Here is a 22,133-nt window from a genome sequence, read left to right as displayed (position 1 = left end):
TAACTCCAATATCTGGATCTTTCTTAGGTCTCTTTCTATTCCCTATTATTTTTGCTGGTTTTCATTTATGTTGTCAGGTCTGTCTGGTTTGTTATAATTTTGTGCCAGACAGAATTTGCTAAATTGCTTATAGAAGTAATTTGTAGGTCTAGAACAATGATATCTGCCAGTACAGAAGACTTTTATTTATTTGTGCCAGGTTCCTGCACACACTAGTGATTCAGAATCACATCAGTCCAATTTAAGGACTGAGAATGTTAAAAGCTGAGCTGTATTCCCTTCAGAGGCTGTTTACTTCTAATTCAACCTTATTCCTGTGTTTTAACCCTTTGGGTTTCCAACCCAAAGAGGTGGGGTGCCATAGGGCCCACTCCGGGTGGGCTCTGGACTGCAGTCTGTGTCTCCCTAGACCTGTGAGTTTGTCAGGATAACTGCAGTCAGCCACTTCTCCTCAAGATTTGGCAAATGCTCTCAGAGGAAAAGCGTCCCCAAATGCTGGCCTTATCTCTCTGGACTTCCATCCTCCCCCAGTATATAGCCTGGAAATTTTTCACTATCTCATCATCCCTCTGTGCCTTCACACTGATGTCTTTTATATTTTGTCCAGCTGTTTCTAATAGTCTTTAGCAGAAGGGTTGGTTTATATTATGTAATTTGCCATTACAGAAAGTAGAAGGTCTCTATCCTTGGTTAATTTTTTTTTTTTTGGCTGCGCCGGGTCTTAGTTGCAGCACACAGGATCTTTGTTGAGGCATGCGGGGTCTTTTAGTTGTGGCATGTGGACTTCTTAGTTGTGGCATGCAGACTTCTTAGTTGCGGCATACGAACTGTTGGTTGCGGCATGCATGTGGGATCTAGTTCCCTGACCAAGGATCAAACCCGCACAGAGTCTTACCCACTGAACCACCAGGATAGTCCCTATCCTTGGTTAAATTTTTAAAATTCTTTTTATTATAGAGAATTTTGAACAATTTGAACAAAAATAGACTAGTATAATGTACCCCCATGTTCACAGTAACCCATAACCCAATAACCCTTGGCAAATTCTGCCCTGTCCACATTCCTGTCCACATTCTATATTATTCTGAGGCAACTTCCAGATGTCACATCAATTCATCTATAAATATTTTAGTATGTAGCCCTAAAAGATAAGGAATGTCTTTTTAAAAAATCATATCCACAAAACTATTATCACATCTAAATAATTGTAATAATTCCTTAATATAAAAAAATCCAGTCAGTGTTCAAGTTACTTTGCTAATTTTTAGTGTAAGTGTATTCAGCTGTGAGCCCATAAAGTTACTTTGGTTCCTGAATCTCTAATACAGAGATTCTCTAGCACAGTTGTGAAGGCCTTTTTTGACTTGGTGCGTAACCAGCCATCAAGATTTACTTTCATGCCCTTAAGCTCTCTTTACCTATCTAAAGCCTACCCATTCTACAGTGGCTAAATTCAAGTCTCGCTTCCCCCATGGAGCTTGCCCTGACCACTCACTCCTCTGATTTCCTCAGCATTTATTATCTTTCTAGTCCTGTGGCACTTGGCCATATTATCTTGTATCATAAAATTTCTCATGATTGTAAACTGTGGGAGGATAAGGACGTGTGTACTGTATGTTTTGTATGTCAAACCAAGTCTACCATTTTGTGGGGCACGTAGCCCCTGTCTGCCTCAGGAATTTTGTGAGGGCCAAATGAGGTAATTTATGAGAACTTTTCTTATAACCTATATAGCAAAATTGTAAGGAATTATTATTGCTATTCTTCTCCTTGTTGTTAGCATAACCGCCACATGAATTCTAGACTATAACGTCTGTGTCGGCAGAGACCTACGTTCCCAGAGAGACTGTCACAATGCCTGACAGTAGGCTTCCAATAAGTATTTGTTGACTTAATTTATTATCTGAATTAAGTTGTTCCCTCATTCTTGTCTGTCAACTGATATGAAATAGGATGATAAATTTAATTACCTAGAGGAAAAGGTTAAACTTTGCCAAATAATTTTAATTTCTTTTTTCCTCCTTGCAAATTGGATAGGTTTATCTCAACACGTAGTTACCAGCTATAAGCAAGTAATTCAGCTCTTGGAGGAGGGGATAGCAAACAGGTAACAGGTTTGTTTGTCCTTGTCATTCTTTCAGTCTCATTCTTATTTCCTGTGTTCTCATCCCCGTTCACAGTGTATATTTTCTCTGCAGCTCCCCACATCCACAATCAGCAGGCCTTTCTCAGAACAGAAGTGTACCCAGTGTAGGGGGCAGTGGCTGAGATTTAATGCTCTTCTCACTAGTGGTGAAGCTGGAGTTTGTTCTGGGTATAATAATATTAGGCCGTAAGCCCCGAGTATTACTCTATGCTTTGTCTTATAATACACAACTTCTGCTGTTTTCATCAAAGAACAGATTCTTGCCTGCATTGTCCTCTCCTTGATAGAGGTGATATAGTTTAATATAGTTTATATATAGTTTAAAATGTTTCAGAAAACCATTTTTCTTCTAGTTTTGCATACTGTAAAGGTTACTCAAAAAAAGACTGTTTTGAATCTGCTATGAAATACTAAGTGCTATTGACTCTCCTTAAACCTATTGTAAATTGTGATACTACTCTATTTTTAGTTACTATGAAATACCCAGAATGTTATTTTACACCCCCAAAATAGCCTTTTTTACCTGAAAAAAAAATTGGGGGAATTTAGAGTCTTCTACGTACCCTATTAATAACACGTCTGAGTTAATTGAACATAAAGGAAGAAATTTAAATTTAACATTCTATTCCTTGGCTTTCATGGAACTATTCTGGAGGCACTTGCTTCATGTCTTCAGGGTACCCTGAGCTCCTTGATCTTTAAGTGTCAGGCCTCACCTTGTCCTTTTTATCCTTGAATAAACCAGCCTCTAGGTTTTGACTCTTTTCTTCAATTCTGTAACTCCTCTGAGAACAGAAGTCAATGAGTTGGTCTGAAACTGAGGCAAGATTGACTTAGATTTAGATGAAGGGAAGACTCTTCTGACTTTAAGGGTCAAGATTGGAATGAATCTTTCAGGGAGCCTATGAATTCTACCTTGCTTAAGCATGATGTTCATGTAATTCAAGATCTCATTTTAGCCCTTTCTGGCACTATAAGATTAATATTCTGTGTTTAATCATGACTTACTTTCTCTGTCTTTGACTCTTCTTCTCCAGCAAGCTCTCTATGTCCATTTGTCTTATTTAAATGGGTCTGTTTTAGGGATATTCTTACAGGTTGATGACTCTTTAGTATCACGCTTTCAACTCTGATTTTTAACTTCTATTGCTTAAAAAAAGTTCTAATTGTGGTTTAATATGAAGCTACACTCGCTTTTATTCTCAGATATCAGGACCTAGAGCGCTGCTCCTGCCCTCTTGGGGCCACTCTCCTAACTATAACAGACTAAATAACATGTGTTTCATGATCCTCACTTGTGAACCTCAGCACTAACATCTCTTGTGTTCCCCGTGGATCCTTAAGGATCACCATGCATAAACAATCCTTGTCCTAATTTTCTTCCCTTATATACACAGAATCACAGCAACAACCCATGTTCATGAGGCCAGCAGCAGATCCCATGCCATCTTCACTATCTACTGTACGCAGGTTGGTTACCACTTATATTTGCTTAGATTTCTTCCTCATTGTCCCTTTTGACTGATTTCCTGTCTTCCTTCCTATTTCTTTTTCTTTCTTCCTACCTTTCCCTTTATAGGTCCTCTGATATGACCTAACATTATAAGTAGGACCTACACACAGTCTACTAAGCTACACACTCAGAAAGCATAGAGGCACTTCATAAAGACTAATCAAAATATCTTCGACCTACATTTTACTTTTAACATTTCAAAGTACTTTAATATCTGTATGATCAGTCTGGGCATTTAAAATGAAAAGCAAGATTGAAATGAAAATAAACATTAAAATTAAAAAGTAGGGACTTCCCTCGTGGCTCAGTGGTTAAGAATCCGCCTGCCAATGCAGGGGACACAGGTTCGAGCCCTGGTCTGGGAAGATCCCACATGCCGCAGAACAACTAAGTCCGTGTGCCACAACTACTGCGTGTGCACTCTAGAGCCCGTGAGCCACAACTACTGAAGCCCACATGCCTAGAGCCTGTGCTCCGCAACAAGAGAAGCCACCGCAATGAGAAGCCTGCGCACCGCAATGAGGAGTAGTCCCTGCTTGCCACAACTAGAGAAAGCCCGCGTGCAGCAGCGAAGACCCAAAGCAGCCAAAAATAAATTAATTAATTAAAAAAAAAAAAAGAAACTGACTGTAAGCGCTCCACATGTTGGATTCAGCATACAAAGACTTCCAAGCAACTAATATAAATACGTTCAAAGAGCTGAAGGAAACCATGTTTTAAAGAATTAAAGGAAAACATGATGATAATGACTCTAGGGAATTTCAATAAAATGATAGAAATTATTTTAAAAGGGGGAATTCTGGAAATGTACAATAACAGAAATGAAAAAATCACTAATGGGACTCGAGTGCTGATTTGAGATGGCAGAAGAATTAGTGAAGTTGAAGATAGACAAATAGAAATCATCCAATTTGAAGAAGAGTAACTGAAGGAAAATGAACAGAGCTGCACAGGCCTGTGGGACAATCAGGTGTGTCAACATGAGTGTAATGGGAATCTCAGAAAGAAAGAAGAGAAAATAGGCATAAGAAAAAATTGAAAAATAATGGCCAAAAACAATTGCCAAATTTGTTGAAAATCTTTAGTGTACACTTTATTCAAAAATTAACTCAAACTGGATCGTAGGCACTAATGTGAAACCTAAAACAATTAAACTCATAGAAAATAACATGGGAGAACATTTGTGACCTTGGATTAGGCAAAGTTTTTTTAGATATGGCACTAAAAACACAAATTGAACAAAAGAACAAATTGAAATTTGGAATTGGTCAAACTTTAAAACTTCTGCTCTTCAAAAGACACTATTAAGAGAATAAAAAGAAAAGCCACAGGGAGAATTTATTTGTAAAACATATGTCAGGTAAAATATTGTATCCAGAATATATACAGAACTCTCTAAACTCAATAATAAAACAACTCAAAAAAAATGGTCAGAAATTTTGAACTGATACTTAACTAGAGAAAATATACAGATGGCAATTAAGCACTTGAAAAGATGCAAACATCATTAATTATTAGAGGAATGCAAGTTAACACCAAATGAACTATCACTACTCACCTTTTAAAATGGCTAAAATTAAAAAGAATGATTATACTAAATATTGGCAAGATTGTAGGAGCTGGAGTTCTCATACACTATACTACTGGTACAACAACTTTGAAAAAGAATTTAATAGTTTCTTTAAAAATTAAACATATACCTACCATATGATTCAGCCATTGTGCTAGGTATTTCCCCAAGAGAAAAGAAATCATATGTCCTTACAAAGACTTGTACACAAATAGTCATAGCAGCTTTATTTGTAATTGCTCAAAGCTGGAAACAACCCAAATGTCCATCAAGAGGTGAATAGATAAACAAACCATGATGGTATAGTCATACACTGGAATACTACTCAGCAATAAAATTGAACTTTTGACACATGCCTCAACCTGGATGAATCTCAAAATAATTATGCACAGTGAAAGAAGCCAGACATTGTATGACTCATCTGTGTGAAGTATCCTGAGAAGACAAATTTATAGAGATAGAAAATTGAGTGGTGACCTGGGGCTGGAGATGGCAATGGAGATTGATTGCAAACCGACTCGGAATTTGGGGAGTTATTGGAAATATTTTAAAGCTGGATTTTGGTGATGGATGCACATTAAAATTAAACAACAACAACAAAAACCCCATACTGAATTTTTTAAAAAAAGGAAAAGTTGTTTTGCTCTTGAGGGCTGGATGCCCCTGGATAGAACAGAGAGAGGCAGAGTCCTGCCCAGCAAGTTAACAGGCTGTGACTCAGGTTAACAAGAGACAAAGCCCCATCATCCGCCCCTCCAAACCTGCTATGGATCTCTACTGATGGGTCAGAGCCTCCTGGAGAAGAGTTGAGCATTTACCCGGTAAACCGTGCTAGGGAGACTTTGTGGGGGGTTGCCCACCTACCCTATGGAAGTTTTGCTCACATTTTTAATGATGGCAGGACCCAGGGCTTACTGATTGTCAGATATTGAGAGCTCATCTGGTTCAGAACACATTAGAATACAGATTTCTTGAGTGAGTTGGCTAAAAATCCGAATATCACCTTGGTTAGGAGTGTGTCATGGGAAAAAAACAACACATTGTTCCAAGTGACAAGCTTTAAATATCTTTTCTCCCTTTAGGCAATGCTGGAGAACAACCTCCCCTCTGAAATCGCTAGCAAGATCAACCTTGTGGACCTAGCAGGCAGGTAATTAGGATCTCAAAGCCAAGTGGAATTACTCCCTTGACAATGACCTTGTTTTGCTCATTTTACGTGGAATAAACTTTTCCCCACCTTTTGCACATTTCAGTCATCCTGAGAAAATTCCAAAAGAAACAAATTGTTTGAATGCTAGGTGAAGAAACTGTAGTTTTCCGAGGGCTAAAAAATTTTCTGTTAGGGGTTCTCAATCTTAGCTGCCCATTAAAATCACCTGGACCTTTTAGAGCTCCCAATGCCCAGGCTGCACCTCAGATCAAATAAATCAGATTATTAGTGGAGTCAGAGGGAGTGCCGGCAGTGTATAGCCAAGATTGAAAACCAGTGCTCTTAAGTAGAGGGGACTGAGTTAGCGTGCTTTTTTCCTTTGACCTAATATTGATTTTATGCAGCTCTACACATTTCTTAAAAAAAAAAAAAAAAGCTTTAAAAAATACTGTGGCACTGGGGAAAAGATACTGCCTTTTTAAGTATTAGAAGGAAACATGAATTGTACTCATTTACACATCCAGAAAGAAGAAACTCTCAGGGATAATGTGGTCATAAAAAAGTGTAACATGAAATAAGGCATATTTTCTTATTTTAAAACTGCTAAATAATTAATATGGTACACCACTCCTTTAAAAGCTTAAGTGCTTTCTGGAAGAAATTGTATCAGCCAACTGGAAGTGTGAATTTTTAATATTTCACATTTACTTAAATAAGGAATTTGAAACCATTAATGACACAGCATAAAGCCGTTAATATGTGAAATTAAAACAAAAGGGGAATTGTATATACCAAAAAACTATATTGGTATCATTGTGAATAAGTATTAACTCAAAATGCTCTGGCAGCCAAATGTAATGAGTTGTTTGATTTTTATTGCCTGAGAAGCAGAAGAATGCCAGTTCGTTACATGATGGTAACATTTTTTCTGGAACTGAATTCTAAGGGGAATTTATTATGTGGATCTTTTACACAAAGTGCAACATAATGGATAGTGTTTTCCAACAGCATTATAAGGATAGTGTCTTCTTGTTCACTTTTGTTTCTCTTTTCATCGACTGTGTTTTAGTGAAAGAGCAGATCCCAGTTACTGTAAGGACCGGATTACTGAAGGAGCCAATATCAACAAGTCTCTTGTGACTCTGGGGATCGTCATCTCCACCTTAGGTATTTTGACGGTAGCCTGGATTATCAGAGTGGGAGGGAGACTTTGGAAAATAACTCATATGTTTTCATTTTGTCAAAATGGAGTAGATACTTAAAAGGTTCTTTCTGATAAAGTTTACCTTCTGGCTTTGGGCATGAAAAATTGATATTTGTAGTTTTTGAACACAATGTGACCATCATCCTACCACTCTCATTCCAAAAAGAAGGGAGACTACAAAATTGTTTGGCTTAAATATTCCATCTCTTGAGTCCAGAGTCTAATTCAGGGCTCACACTTAAAGCATCCTGTCATATGCAGAAAGGGATTAGGAAGTGTGATGCTAAGTCTACCTTCTCCAACCATTGCTTTGTTTTAATGCATTTGTTTCATAATTCCTTTTTTTTGTTCCACTTTTATTATTTTTTGTCTTTTAAGCCCAGAACTCTCAGGTATTCAACAGCTGCCAGAGCCTCAACAGTGCAGTGAGCGATGGTAGTGACAGTGGGATCCCTAGCTCTCCTTCCCGGACCAGCAGTGGAGCAGGACCTTCCCAGAGGCAGTCTTACATCCCCTACCGGGACTCTGTGTTGACCTGGCTGCTGAAGGACAGTCTCGGAGGCAACTCCAGAACCATCATGGTTGCCAGTGAGTAGGCTGCTGGAGCTGGTTCTGTGTTGGGACTGGTGATCTGCCACTGCCGCCCGTTTCATCAAGGGACTCAGACAGCCTGGGCGATGGCAGCAAGGCCAGTGGTCATGGGCTGGGTTGGAAAGGCTTGGCGTGTGTTTTAACTTTCTCCTTCTACCCCAGCTGTGTCTCCTGCACACACTAGCTACAGTGAGACCATGAGCACGTTGAGATACGCATCCAACGCCAAAAACATCACCAACAAGCCACGGGTAAATGAGGTGAGACCTTCATTTGAAGTCCTGGTCTGGTACAGCAGTTTACACCAAGTTCTCCTTTTTTCCTCTCATTTGATTTCCTTCTCTTTGTACTCACCCCAACTGCCAGACTTGTTCTCCAAATGCCGAGGGAGTGAAATTCTTTCTTTCAGTGTCATACCGTTCTCTCATATCTCAACTGGCTTCATTCAGTTGCCTTTTTTGAATAATTTATTTTAGATATTTCTCTAAGGCCATTGGTCTTAAGATCCCTTGTACACTGTTGCCACTCGAGGAAAGATCATTTAAAAGTGGCTGTGTTTACTGCCTTTATTCCAAGTTTATGTTGCTGTGTGCCTTTTTTCATACGCAAATGGCAGTGATGTCTCTGTTTTGGGTAAAAGCGGCATATGAGGAATCCTTTAGTCTTGAAAGCTGAATTAATAATGAGAATATTCCAAAAGTTCCTCATCTGCTTTGCAGTTTCGGTGAAAAGTTCCAGGGCAGGGATCACAAATGGGTGGCCCACATATAGCCCATTTATGGACTGTTTTAAAGGGCAATGTAGGGACTTCCCTGGCGGTCCAGTGCTTAAGACTTCGCCTTCCAGTGCAGGGGTGTGGGTTCAATCCCTGGTCGGGGAGCTAAGCTCCCACATGCCTTGCTGCCAAAAAACCAAAACATAAAACAGAAGCAATATTGTAACAAATTCAATAAAGATTTTAAAAAAAATAAAAAAATAAAGGGCAATGTAATTCGTCAGGTACTAAGTTTAGTCACACTCAATACAGGAAGATTAGCACCTACTACCTATACATGCTCTGGCATTTGTATTATATTACCTACCTGACGTCCTGCTCTAGGCAGTGATTCTCAAACTTTAGTGTGTATCAGAATCACCTGGAGGGTTTGTTAAACCACAGGTGGGCCCAGCCCTCAAGAGTTTCTGATTAATAGGTGTTGGGGCATTGCGGGAGGGGGGGGGGTGTGGTCCACAGAATTTGCATTTCTCACAAGTTCTTAGGTGAAGTTGCTGCTGATCCTGGGACCACACTTTGAAAAGACTGCCCAAGAAGTTATTCCAAAGGAGTAATCTGCTTCTTCCAGGCTAATTGCGAGTAGCATCTCACAGCCATTCGGGGCCTGATATCAATCAGTGGTGACCGAGTTCTCTGTGTTTCAGGATGCAAACGTGAAGTTGATCAGAGAACTCAGGGAAGAGATTGGAAGACTGAAGGCCATGCTGCTGAGCTTTGAGCTGGTACGTGGGCAGTCAGGACTTTTCTGTCCTCCAGAACCCCTTCTCTTCTGCAGGGTATCTGAGCCCTGCTGCATTGTGTTCTCAGTCAGGTGACGCTTGTAGAGCAGAGGCTGGAGATAGGATGGCGATTACTCTGATTACCTGTGTAGTTTCAGATGGGGTGGGCACCCTCTCACTGTGTCCTCTCTGCTGTCCAAAGGACATTTGCCTGAATGGCCCTTGCTCTGTATGTGGGCAGATACGGGGAATGGGGCCCTCCAGAAAAAATTTCCTTGAATTCTCCTTCTTTGTACCAATCTGAGCCCAAATACTTAGGCTTCTGATTTGTTTCTGATTTTAACGATAAAGTCTTTCCTTTATCTGCATCTTTTCCTTCACAAGAGTGAGGGTGGGACCCATGAAGCACATCTCTCTCTTTGTGCAGAGAAACTTCCATTCATTGAATGAGGGAAAGGATGAAAATCTGAAGGAGCTGGCTCTCCAAAATGAATTGAAGGTGGATGTGTTGGGGAGACTCAGTTGTGCTTCACATCACCTTGAGAACAGATCTGACCTCCCTCCATCATTCCTGGGCCAGGACTGCTCCCCCATCAGGACAGAGAGGTTCTGTATAGAGACAACCTTTGTCTCCATTGAGCCTTGAGTTGGGGGATGTGTTTCTTATAGGGCTGGTGACTGGCTTTCTGACTCTGCTTTGTTTTCCCAGGGGATCATGATAACTCCCTTCAGATAGTGACAGTAGCCTAGGAAACAAATTATTTTCTAGTAAATAAGTAAATCAATGACATGTATTCATTGAACACCAACTAGGTGCTCAGCATGATGCTGCAGGAGATACAAAGAAGTCCCTGCCCTCAGATGGCTTGCAGTCTAGTTGGAAGCACATTTAGAGAATGATTAAATGTAATAACTTATGTGAGTTAGACGGAAAGAGCTTAGGAAGGAAGAAATCAATGTGGCTTGGAATTTTCAGGGCCATCCTCAGTGCTGGAGTTGGAAGGCAGAGAACTTGAACTAGACCTTGGAGGATGGATAGGGTCTGTTAGATAGGGAGATGGGCAGAGGTATTGGGGTGAGGGAGGGATAACAGAAGCAAAGCCACGGAAGTGAGATAAGGGCTGGTGTGAGACACGTGGACACACGGGGTGTGAGGGCAACGAAGCTGGCTAGGATGTGTGCTCCTGGTAGAGAGGAGCGGAGGGGAGGCGGGGCGAGGGCCAGTTCAGGAGGTTTGAACTTGACATGAACAGGGTTACTCATAGCTTCCTGAACCCAGTTAGTGACATGATAAAGGAGTATATTGGGGAAATTAATGACAGTTGCATGTAGAATGGATTGAGGGCTGGAAGCAGAGAGACCAACAAGGAAAGAGACTGTTGTTGTGACCCCATGAGGGTGAGGACATGTTGGGAGATTGAATCAAATGGTGAGTCCCAGAGACTTTTTAAATCACTTGTGTTAAGTTTTTTTTTACTTTATTTTTTTTGGCCGTGCCATGCGGCATGCAGGGTCTTAGTTCCCTGACCAGGGATCCAATCCGTGCCCCCTGCATTGGGAGCACAGAGTCTTAACCACTGGACAGCCAAGGAAGTCCCCCAGTGACATTTAAAAGGAAGAAGTAGCAGGCATTATTTGGTGACAGGTTAGATTTAGGTCTTGCAAATAAATGTCCCCATTTCCAGTACTGTACTGCATCATCCTTATATGTTATTAAAGTATCCTGGCTATGTCAATATTTTGTTACCCAAACTAAACTTTAGGACTATTTCACATATCCAGAAGTTTCTAAAAAATTCTGTATTTAGCTATATGTTCTGATTTTTGGTTCATTCCAGGCACATGAGCATTTTTACATTATACAGGCCGGCAGACCTGGACTTGAACCTGCCACTTGGTGGTCTTACAACGTTAGGCAGCTAGGAGTGGCTGATGAAGGCTGGCCAGAGGGGAGGTGTCCTCTGCAGCGCCTCCAGGGGGATGTGCCTGCCACCCACCTCTACCAGGGCCCAATCCAACCCAGCCCTTCACGGGTACCCTGTAGTTTTCAAACTTCAACTCAATGATTATAACATTAAAAAGAATGTTTCGGGAATTCCCTGGCGGTCCAGTGGTTAGAACTCTGTGCTTCCACTGCTGAGGGCGCAGGTTCGATCCCTAGTCGGGGAACTAAGATCCAGCAAGCTGCGTAGTGCAGCCAAAAAAAAGAATGTTTCTAGAGTCATAAAATACTTGTACCTAAACTTGGCATGATTTCTTTTTTCTTAAGTTTTCTCTTTATGAGAGAAGGACTTAGCTGAATCCAGTTCCTTTTCCTGGTCTTCCTCAGTTCTTCCACTCCCAAAAGAAGCTTCCTGCCTTGATAACAATTTCCACCGTAAGAAATAAAAAGGACCCTATGTTCAACATTGTTCCTTCATGTTTCCCTAGTGGGCTTAAGGCCTCTAAGCCTTGGTATATTTATTTTTAAAACTCTGTTCCTGATCCATAGTAAGCCCTCAGTGTTTTTTTTTAATTAATTTTTATTGGAGTATAGTTGATTTACAATGTTGTGTTAGTTTCTGCCGTACAGCAAAGTTAATCAGTTATACATATACATATATCCACTCTTTTTTAGATTCTTTTCCCATCTAGGCCATTACAGAGTATTGAATAGAGTTCCCTGTGCTGTACAGTAGGTCCTTATTAGTTATCTATTTTATATATAGTAGTGTGTATTGTATATGTCAATCCCAATCTCCCAATTTACACCACCCCCCACCTTCAGTGTTCAATAACAGTAGTTATTACTGTTGTTATTTTATTATTGTGTGGTAGTTCAGACCAGTTTCATAGTCTTCATTCTCCCTGGGGAGACCCATCTTGGTGCTTTGTTGGTCTTTGAGGTGCATACAAGCTTATATTAGAACTCAAGGTGCTGCACCTTGGGAAAGAAGTTCACAAGAGGACTCCCAGTATGGATCACATAGGAGAGGGGTGGAAAGAGGGGAATTTAAACATATCAATAGATATGTGACTCAAATCCCAACTAATTTTTAAAAATTAATTAATTAATTTATTTTTGGCTGCATTGGGTCTTCGTTGCTGTGTGTGGGCTTTTCTCTAGTGGAGAGCAGGGGCTACTCTTTGTTGTGGTGCGCAGGCTTCTCATTGTGGTGGCTTCTCGTTGTGGAGCACAGGCTCTAGGCACACGGGCTTCAGTAGTTGTGGCATGCGGGCTCAGTAGTTGTGGCTCGCGGGCTCTAGAGCGCAGGCTTCAGTAGTTGTGGGGCGTGGGCTCAGTAGTTGTGGCTCGTAGGCTCTAGAGCGCAGGCTCAGTAGTTGTGGTACACAGGCTTAGTTGCTCCGCGGCATGTGGGATCTTCCCGGACCAGGGATTGAACCTGTGTCCCCTGTATTGGCAGGCAGATTCTTAACCACTGCGCCACCAGGGACGTCCCCAAATAATTTTTAAAAATAACATTTATGGTGCTTTTTTTTAAAAAATAAAAACAATACATGCTCATTGCAGAAAATTTTAAAAATAACATTTATTGAGTTTCTGTTTATAAAATTAACAGTTGCTTATTGAGGAAAACTCAGAAAACAGAGAGAGCTCACAGAGGTGCAAGGGCCCATGTGCGGCCTTGAATAGTCACGGGGAGGAAAGTGAGGAAGCGATGCCGTGAGGAATCGGGCCAGGATGGCACTGGACCGTTTATCTCCTCCTTGTACTGAGAGTCCAAGACCACCTCCTCTGTCTCCTCAGATTGACCAGCTGACTAAAGACTGGGCCTGTAAGTGGAACGAGTGGAAGGCCCTCGTGGAGCATTACAGAGTGGACATCAACAGGAGGAGGGCCGGGCTGGTCATCGACTCCAGCCTGCCACACCTGATGGCCTTGGAGGACGACGTGCTCAGCACAGGTGTCGTGCTCTATCACCTCAAGGTGAGTGGGCGGGCACACCCCTCTCTCTCCTTAAGCCGTTGGCCCCAGAGGTCAGGGAGGGAAAAGCTGGCAGCATCCAAAGCCGCAGAGCTGCTCTCAGGTGTGCCCTCAGGAAACTGGGCCTGCCAACCATGATCTGTTTTGTTTTTGTATGAATACAGCAGAAGACTAGTAATCAGAACAATCATTTGGTTTTCAGCTGCCGCTACTGTCGCTCTTACTTTTGTTCTCTGTGCCTAAATTTCCTTGTTTTAAAGTGAGAATAATGCTGCTTGTATTCCTTATCCGGCTTCCTGAAGCACAGGAGTGCAGTCATGGAGGTGAAATCCTAACCTCGAAATTCCGTCAGCACTCCTGAGCGCTCCCCGCAAATACAGGCTGCTCACAGACGGCTTTCAGAGGCTAAAGGGATCAAAAGATCTGAAACAGTTCCCTTCCCGTACTTTCCCACTTCATTCAACCCCCCTTCTCCATTACTAGGTTTGCCTGGGAAAGAAGAGAGGAAAGAAGGGGAGTAGATTTAGGAAGCTTCAAGAAAGCGTGCAGGAGTCCAGAGAGCTGGGGGGTGAGGGGTGACCAGGGCGTGACATGCAACCACCCACAGAAAATGGAGTGATGCGAAGGCCTTCCACAAGGACCTGGCTCCCCTGGTTCTTTGTCACCTGGAGGCCAGGGCCTCACTTCTGAATGAAGTGTTTTGAGGGTTAGTGACCCATGTAATCTCATATCCTGTCCTCATCAAAAGTGTCCTACTATAGAAGGACAGTCCCCATGGATGACTGAACATACTTTACGTGGCCAAAATCCCTATGCTCAGTGAAAATCCAGTCTTCATTTTCATAATTGTCCCCAGCACGTTAAATTGACATTTAAAAGGAACAGAGTTTATGGGGATGTGTGACGCTGCTGTCATCCCTGGAGAAATCCGGTTGCTATTGCTGCAGTACATGTGGTGGGAAGATGTCGGCAAGTCTCACACATTTAGAAAGTCTGTGTTCTGAGGATAAGCCCTCGGGGAACTTGTCAGGGACTGAGCCTCCCAGACAGACGGTTAAAGTAGCTTCTTTTTTTGACACACTATAAATCATCTCAGTGAAAATGCCTCAGGCAGAAGTGGCTGTTACCTTAATAACAAATCTGAACACCAAAGGCTATCGATCATTCCATTTGTCAGAACCATGGGGAGAGGTTGGAGGTCAAGGAGAGACCAGATGGATTAAAATGCTCAGTATTTGAGTAGAACTGATCTGATATATTGATTGGAGGTGGAGTGAGTGGATGAAGTTAGACGTCAAGTGGCAGAGCTTAGGGTCGCCGCAGAGGGTTGAAGGATGATGGGGAGATTGAGTTGGAGGCGGGAGATGGACGATGCTGCAGTGCTGGTGTCCTTGCCGAGTCAGTGCACTGGGGGTCACTCCCTCCCTCATGTTCTGACCGTGAACCTGGGGAAACAAGATTTCAGTCTACTTCTAATCGTGGCATTTCTGCAGGTTTTGTACCCATTTCCCCCCTTTTTGTTTGTTTAGATCCTGGTTTGGGTAGTAGTATAACAGTAGTCACTCAAGATTCTCTGTTTTTATTTGCTAACTTGGTTCTAGACCCAGAACTAGTCCCTCGCAGTGGCCTGGGAGCTGTTTGCCTGAGTCACCTTGGGAAGCACCTTAGGTGGGGAGAGGGCAGCAGGAAGGGAAGGTGGAGCAGGTTACTGATATCCTGGACTTCGTCTCATAACTGCCTTTGTGTCGCTGCCCCTCCCAATAAAGAGGCATAAAGAGGCAGAGGGGCAGCAGGCACAGGCGCCAGCTCAGCCCACGTTAAATGAGATGCCAGCACGTTTTTGGGTAGTTTCTGCTCTGCAGATCTAGAAGTTGGGATGTGCTGTGGCCTTTATTCCTTTGGGAGGAATGTGCCTCATCATCAGGGCTGACCTTGAACCCCTGAGAGTGGTCTTGACCCCCCTCCCTCGATTCTGGATGGTGGTGTCTGGAGACCAGCATCCGTTGGATCGTGTGATCCTCACTGGCTGAGCGGAAAAGCCTGGGCTCTGGCTGGTTGTGGGTGCGCGGGGGGAGCCAGAGCCTTGTTCATTCCTTCCAGGGGTCTTTCTCCTCAAGCGATTTTGTGGGAGCTACAGGGCCCTCCTTTCTGGCTGCTGATAGTGAAGCCTAGTGCAGAACTTTCCTGTCACTTCAAAAACATTGGTCACCGGACAGGTGATTTGGCGAGGTTGGAAACGCGTGGGCACAGGACCTGGAGAGACCTGAATTCTAGCCAGGGTCGTCCTGTTTAGTGCGTGGGCTCCCTGGGCAGCTTATCTCCTGTCAGCTTCAGATTCCTGACCGTAATACCTACATTCTGGGTTGTTAGGGGATTAAATGAGAGCTATCTGTAAAGCACTCTGCGCAGTGCCTGGGACATAGGGAACAGTTAGTCAGTAAATGATAAATACATATCTTGGGCTTCCCTGGTGGCGCCGTGGTTAAGAATCTGCCTGCCAATGCAGGGGACACAGGTTTGAGCCCTGGTCCGGGAAGATCCCACATGCCGCGCAACAGCTAAGCCCGTGCGCCACAACTACTGAGCCCGCGCGCCTAGAGCCCATGCTCCACAAGAAGAGAAGCCACCGCAGTGAGAAGCCCGCACACTGCAAAAAACAGTAGCCCCTCGCTCTCCACAACTAGACAAAGCCTGTGCACAGCAACGAAGACCCAATGCAGCCAAAAATAAATAAATAAATTTAAAAAAAGAAAAGATAAATACATATCTAAACTCGCATCTCTGTTGCCGTGTTGCTGCCTTCCTCAAACAGAGCTATGTGGTCTTAAACTGCATTGTTATAGTCCAAGGGCCAAAGGCCTTGTCTTCTACTAACCCAGTGATTCATTGATACTAACTCCAGTTTCCCCCTCCTCTCTTGTACTCTCTTCCAGTCTTTTTTGATTCTAGATGTGCTTTTCTCCTTTTTGTGCTTTACTCTTCTTAGAATCTGGTGTCTGTTAAACTTCATCTGCGGACCAAGAAGGTAAAAATCCTGTGCTTCCATTCATCATCCTAGAAGGCGTGCCTCTTTGAGACTGACTGGACCAAACTTGGAATACATTAACCTTAAGCCCTGGGAGAAAGCTATAACCATGTGCCCACTTCCTCAGACTAGAGAAGCTCTGATGGCCTAACTCCAGGCTATGGGACAGAAAGGAGCCGGCCAGCCCTAGTTGGACTTTGCAAAAAGCTGGTGCTGCTTTGTCATGCATTTTTCTGACCCCACCCTCTCAGGGGCTTCCTGGGCTGCAGCTGAGTGGGCAGAGCAGTCAGAACAGCCCAGAGCAAAGCCGAGAGGTGGTGTGGAGAAGGCTGGGGTGGGCATGGGAGGACAGTGATGACACTCAAAATAGGTGGGCTCTCCTTTGGGGGCAGGGCTGCGTCCCTTTTTATTCTCTTTAAAATGGCTTTGTTTTTTCCTTTAGGAGGGGACAACAAAAATAGGAAGGATTGACTCAGACCAGGAACAGGACATTGGTGAGTGACAGAGCATATGGGTCCGATGCTCCGTGGCAGGTATTCATGCTGGACGGGTTTCTTCAGAGGAACGTGACGGTGCTCTGAGAGGAAGGAATCTTTGAGGTCTGAGGGGCCGCTCCTCTTTCCCGGACAGGTTGTGGGTCTGGGACATGATAGGAGGAGACCCACACGGTGGGATGATCCAGGCCTGGATGGTTTCAGGCGGTGGCTCTTCCTCTCCTGTCATGATGTGAGATCTTCCAGATGTGGATTCTGATCTCATCAGAAGACTGGAGGAGGTGTTTCCCTGGGCTCTGCCTTCACCCAAGTGACCCCCGCCCCCTTCTGTAGTCCTGCAGGGTCAGTGGATCGAGAGAGACCACTGCACTATCACCAGCGCCTGTGGGGTCGTCATTCTGCGGCCTGCCCGCGGGGCCCGCTGCACAGTCAATGGCCGGGAGGTCACCGCCTCCTGCCGTCTGACCCAAGGTAGGGCCCCCTACAGCCCGGTTTATGCTGCGATGAGTGATGGACGAGCTCCATTCTCATGGGCCAGACCCAGAGAGCTCAGTGAAGCAGGCTTTAATGATGGAACACCCAGCCTCTGCACCCAGAGATCTGAAGATTCCCTAATACAGTCCTCTTCCCATAAACAAAGAGGCCCCAATTCCGGGGCTCCAGAGGAGAGAGTGACTCTCTGAAATTAGTACCTGTGTTTGTTAGCTCTGTGTCCTTGGGAAAGTCTCTGAGCCTCAATTTCCTATAAAATAGGAATAATAATAGGATCGTTGTGAGGATTGAATGAGCTAATCTGTGTAATGTTCTTAGCAGTGTTCTTGGCACTTAGAAAACATCCCTTATCATTACTGTCACTATTGCTACTACTATTAATCTGTTCAGATTCTGTCTGTCCTTTGAGGCTGAGCTTGGATACCCCCTCTTCAACGAAGCATTCCCTGACTACTCCACCTGGAGCTCCTCTTGCTTTCCTTGGGAATACCAGAGCTCCTCCTGTTCATCTCATTAATTCAATACATACATTGTATGATATCCAGTGAATACATGTCTTATTGACTCAGCTAAATTATCAACTTGTGGGGGCAGGACTTTGTGCCCCAGAACAGTGGCCTGCACGTTACATGCGCTCAGAACACGAGCTGTGCATTGAATTCACGTCGGTCTCTGTGCCACAGGAGCAGTCATAACCCTGGGGAAAGCACAGAAGTTCCGATTCAACCACCCCGCAGAGGCCGCCGTCCTTCGGCAGAGGAGGCAGGTGAGCACATGTTTCCACGTGGCTCCTGGCCTCCCTGCCTCTCCTTTCTGGAGGGGGTCGAGCTTTGTCCGGGTCTGTTGGGATGGGGGTGATGATGCGTCCTTCCTTGTCTGCAGGTTGGAGAGACTGTCGGTAGCAGTGGCTCTCTGGAGTGGCTGGATTTGGATGGAGATGTCACTGCCTCCCGGTTGGGCCTCTGCCCTTTGCTTGGGAAGGAAAGGTGAGAGACAGCTGCTCGTTCTGCTGTGGGACATTTTGGTTTTGCTTTTTAATTCATTACAATATGGAGCGGGGAGGAGATGAGTGTCGCAGCCAAGCTCGGAATGAGGCCTGGTCTGAACCAACGTGGGCGAGTGTTCTGAGGACGCTGAGCTAGCCACTCAGCTGGTGGTTGGCAGGGTAGTGGTCGTGGCCTTCATTCATTTCCCCTTGGGTATTGCAACTTTTTCATCACTGAAAGAGGTATATATCATGTGATGTGTCCTGTGGCCACCTTCCTCTGTCAACAAGATTTACACCTGATGTGTTTGTGGATATCTTTGCTGCTTTTGGACCTACCTCTTTAAATTCTATTAACCCCTTTAAATTCTGGCCTGCCTGTGTGTGAGCTCACGTGTGCGTCAGTTAGCTCCAGGACTGTGGCTTCCTCTGAGTTTTTAAAGTTACTGTGGGATTGAGAAGCCTCTTTTCCTCATGACCATGGGTCCAGTACTGTGCATGAGGGGCAGGAACTCCGGGAACAACATGAAGATATCTTGGGGCTCTGCCCTGTGCTACTCGCTTCACCTGCCTTGAGACTGTGGAGTGTGGGTCCGAGTTTTCTACATGATTCATGGGAACTGCTTTTCTTCTTCATAGTCGTTCTTTATCCATTTCTGCATAGAAGCCCCCTCCCAGATCGAGATGCCTTGTGGGTTGGATCCTGGGAATAGAGGTGTCCTCCTGTTGTGAAAGCCACAGTGGCTTGTACCTTAGAGACTTCCTGTAGAAAATGCCAGCAGGGGCCCCGGTACCTGTGAGACCCCTGGTATGGGGGGCTGTCCAGCACCACGAGCACGGGGTGCCTGGGAGGGTTTTGATGGCCCTTGGTCCCCTGCTGCTCTTTCCTCAGGCCAGGAGCCTTGCTGGCGGCTGAGGATAGCCTTGGGGCAGACCTCGGCGGTGAGATGTTGGATGGGGACAGGAGCGCTCTGAGGGGGGGGTACGAGCAGCAGGCAGGTGCTCCCAGAGGACGATGCTCCAGGGCCGAAGGGAGGATGGTCAGTGTTGGGTGACTGTGGGCCCTGAGGGGCAACATAGGGTGGAGCATATCAAGATCAAGGTAGACTCAGGACTGAGGCCGGGGCTCTTGTTTGTCAGAGTGGCCTCCCTTTTTGTAGTGAAGTCATGAAAGGAGGCCTTGTCTTAGGTCAGTTCTGTTGGGAAGTCGCACTGAGGATGTGTTTTTCCCAAAGTCCAGAGGTCTACAGGGAACGGTTCTTCAACTTAAAGAACCGTGGATGCTGAAGAGATACGTTGGCGTTGGGTAAAGAGGCCTTACCTCCTGGCTCTACGACAGAAAAGCTGTGTGACCTTAGGCAAGCTACTGAGTTTCTGAGCCTATTGGCTCACATCTAAGTAAGGATGCTACCGTCTCCCTCCCAGGGGTCCTTGTGACATGGGTTGAAAGAGCGAGTGCACATGGAATGCTTTGCCCAGTGCCCGACACCCCACAGCCCTGCTGCTGGGAGGCCCTCGCGGCAGGGGCTGCCCGGGAAGGTGGCCTCCCTTTTGCTTTCCTGTCCTCTCACCTTGCCCCAGTGGACCCATCCACCCCAGAGAACACTGGGCTTCTGCCTTTTTAAGGTCTTCTCAGGCTCTCTATCTCCATGGGCATGGACGTGACCTTTCAGCAACACCAAGAATACACCGTTTCATGCAGAGGACAGAGGGGGGGCTGGAGAAGCAGGCCTCTCCCCCTCGCTGCCTTCGCTCTTAAGCTCCAGCTCTGGGAGCCTGTGGGCCGGGCTGGTCCTGCCCAGCTACCATTGCCAACACGCGTGCGCCAGCCCGTGGCAGCAGCGGGTGGTGTGGGCTCAAGCCTCTGAGCGGGCAGAGGGGCCGGGAGAGAAAGTGAGTGTGCGGAGCCCTGCGCGTTGTCAGCAGGGCTTCCCATCTGGGCTTGTGTCTCCATGAGGGTCTCTCATATGCTCTTGGGTGGGGTCAGCTCCAAAGCCTCCCCGTGTCCTAGGTTTCCTTTCCGTCCTCTTTCTCTCTGGAGGGATGCTTCTCTGGTGGGGAGCCTGTGAAGCCAGAGCTGACTCCAGAGCAGGGGAAATTGGCCTGTCGGCCTCCTTTTCTCCCTGCAGCAGTGAGTGATCTGGACCTGAGAGCAGTTTGTCCTTGAAAACTGTCTGTTGTCCATGTTCTTGGCATTTTCCCATTGGGATTTTTGGGAGCTTAGCCTTAAGTGCCTAGAGCCCGGGGGACACTGTTGCTGCTGCCACCACCTCTGCCACCTCAGCGAGTAGGTGCCATTGCATTTCTGCTGTGGAAGCTGCCAGAGCCGAGCAGCCGGAGGGCGCGATGGAGTCCTGGCAGCAGCTGGGGATGCTGGAGTCCCCCAGGGAGAAGGGCACCATCTGAGAGGGACAGAGGTCCTTGGCCACAGGTTACTGAAGACTGGCCCTTGGTAATCTACCCAATGTATAGCATTAGGTCGGCGTGTTCTTTTTCACATGCTTTCGGGGAACTTGGCTGATGTACTGAGCACAAGAGACATTTTCAGTCTGATGGTGTATGGCTCCTCGGACGAATGTGCAGTGTCTGTGGGGCTCCTCCCAGACCGCCTCTCCTTGCGGGCTTGCGGCTGCTATGGAGGAAGCTGTATTGGGTCTGTAGAAGCTGACAGGCTGGCTACAGCTTTCCCCCGGGGGAGGGTGGAGGAGCTCTCTTCTAGGGAGAAGCAGATTGTAAATCTGAGGGCCCGGGGACAGTCAGAGAAGGAAGCTGAACACTCTCAGGGAATTCAGAATAAAGATCTCCTTCCTAGCCCTTGTATCTGATGGTGTGGATCTTAGCTGGGTGTGTCTAAGACCCTCTGATGGGCTAGGGTTTGTGATTCAGCCGTGTCTGTGGTCAGACACAATTTGGAGCTGTGACGCAGGCGTGATACATATAAATATATGTGTAAAATGTTTTCCATTAACTGCTTTTTCTGTTTGTGTGGCGCTAACCGGCTTCTTGTTCCAGTTGCTATCCCTGGCCTTTGCCTTGCGTGTGATGAACGGCGCCTTTCCTGTTTTCTGTACCTTCCACTCTTGTGTGTTGCCCTTTTGCCCACAGCAGCCAGCAGCCGTCTTCCCCAGAGCACACTCGCACAGGTACCTGGGCCCCTCCTGATCCCTGGACTCACTGTAGATTGAGTCACCTCCCAGCCTCCCTTCCAGAGGGGAGCCTGCTGTTGGGTCACCTCGCACCCACGCCCCCATCCATCCATTCACTCTCCCCCCCCGTCCCTCCTTCACTGTCCTCCTAAGGCTACATTAAGAAATCTTAATTTCTTCTAAGACAGAGGCAGCAGACTTTCTGTGACGGGCCAGGTTGTGCTGTAGGCTTCGCCACAGCTATTCCGCTGTGCCAGTGAGGCACGGAAGCCCCCGAGACGATATGTAAACCACGCGTGTGGCTGTGTTCCAATAACTTGATTCACAAAAGCAGGCAGCGCACCATTTAGCCCGCAGGCTGTAGTTTGGGGACCTCTGCTTTCATTCTGCTCTACAAA

The 22,133-nt window shown here is 45.4% G+C and overlaps 1 protein-coding gene across 1 annotated transcript in view; it reads left to right on the top strand.

The window, feature by feature from the left end:
- Window positions 1-22,133, top strand: part of STARD9 (StAR related lipid transfer domain containing 9) — a 134,360-nt gene that overhangs the window by 72,556 nt on the left and 39,671 nt on the right. Inside the window, 12 exon segments of the mRNA XM_061180415.1 lie at window positions 2,038-2,107; window positions 3,544-3,616; window positions 6,312-6,379; window positions 7,449-7,546; window positions 7,962-8,171; window positions 8,337-8,434; window positions 9,594-9,671; window positions 13,417-13,596; window positions 17,061-17,112; window positions 17,446-17,583; window positions 18,288-18,370; window positions 18,487-18,590. Coding sequence (XP_061036398.1) covers window positions 2,038-2,107; window positions 3,544-3,616; window positions 6,312-6,379; window positions 7,449-7,546; window positions 7,962-8,171; window positions 8,337-8,434; window positions 9,594-9,671; window positions 13,417-13,596; window positions 17,061-17,112; window positions 17,446-17,583; window positions 18,288-18,370; window positions 18,487-18,590 — 1,252 coding nt within the window.

Source organism: Eubalaena glacialis, chromosome 2 (genome assembly GCF_028564815.1).
Source record: "Eubalaena glacialis isolate mEubGla1 chromosome 2, mEubGla1.1.hap2.+ XY, whole genome shotgun sequence".
Taxonomy (NCBI): domain Eukaryota; kingdom Metazoa; phylum Chordata; class Mammalia; order Artiodactyla; family Balaenidae; genus Eubalaena; species Eubalaena glacialis.
The sequence above is the reverse complement of the archived record's forward strand: the minus strand, read 5'-3'. Positions and strand labels throughout refer to the sequence as shown.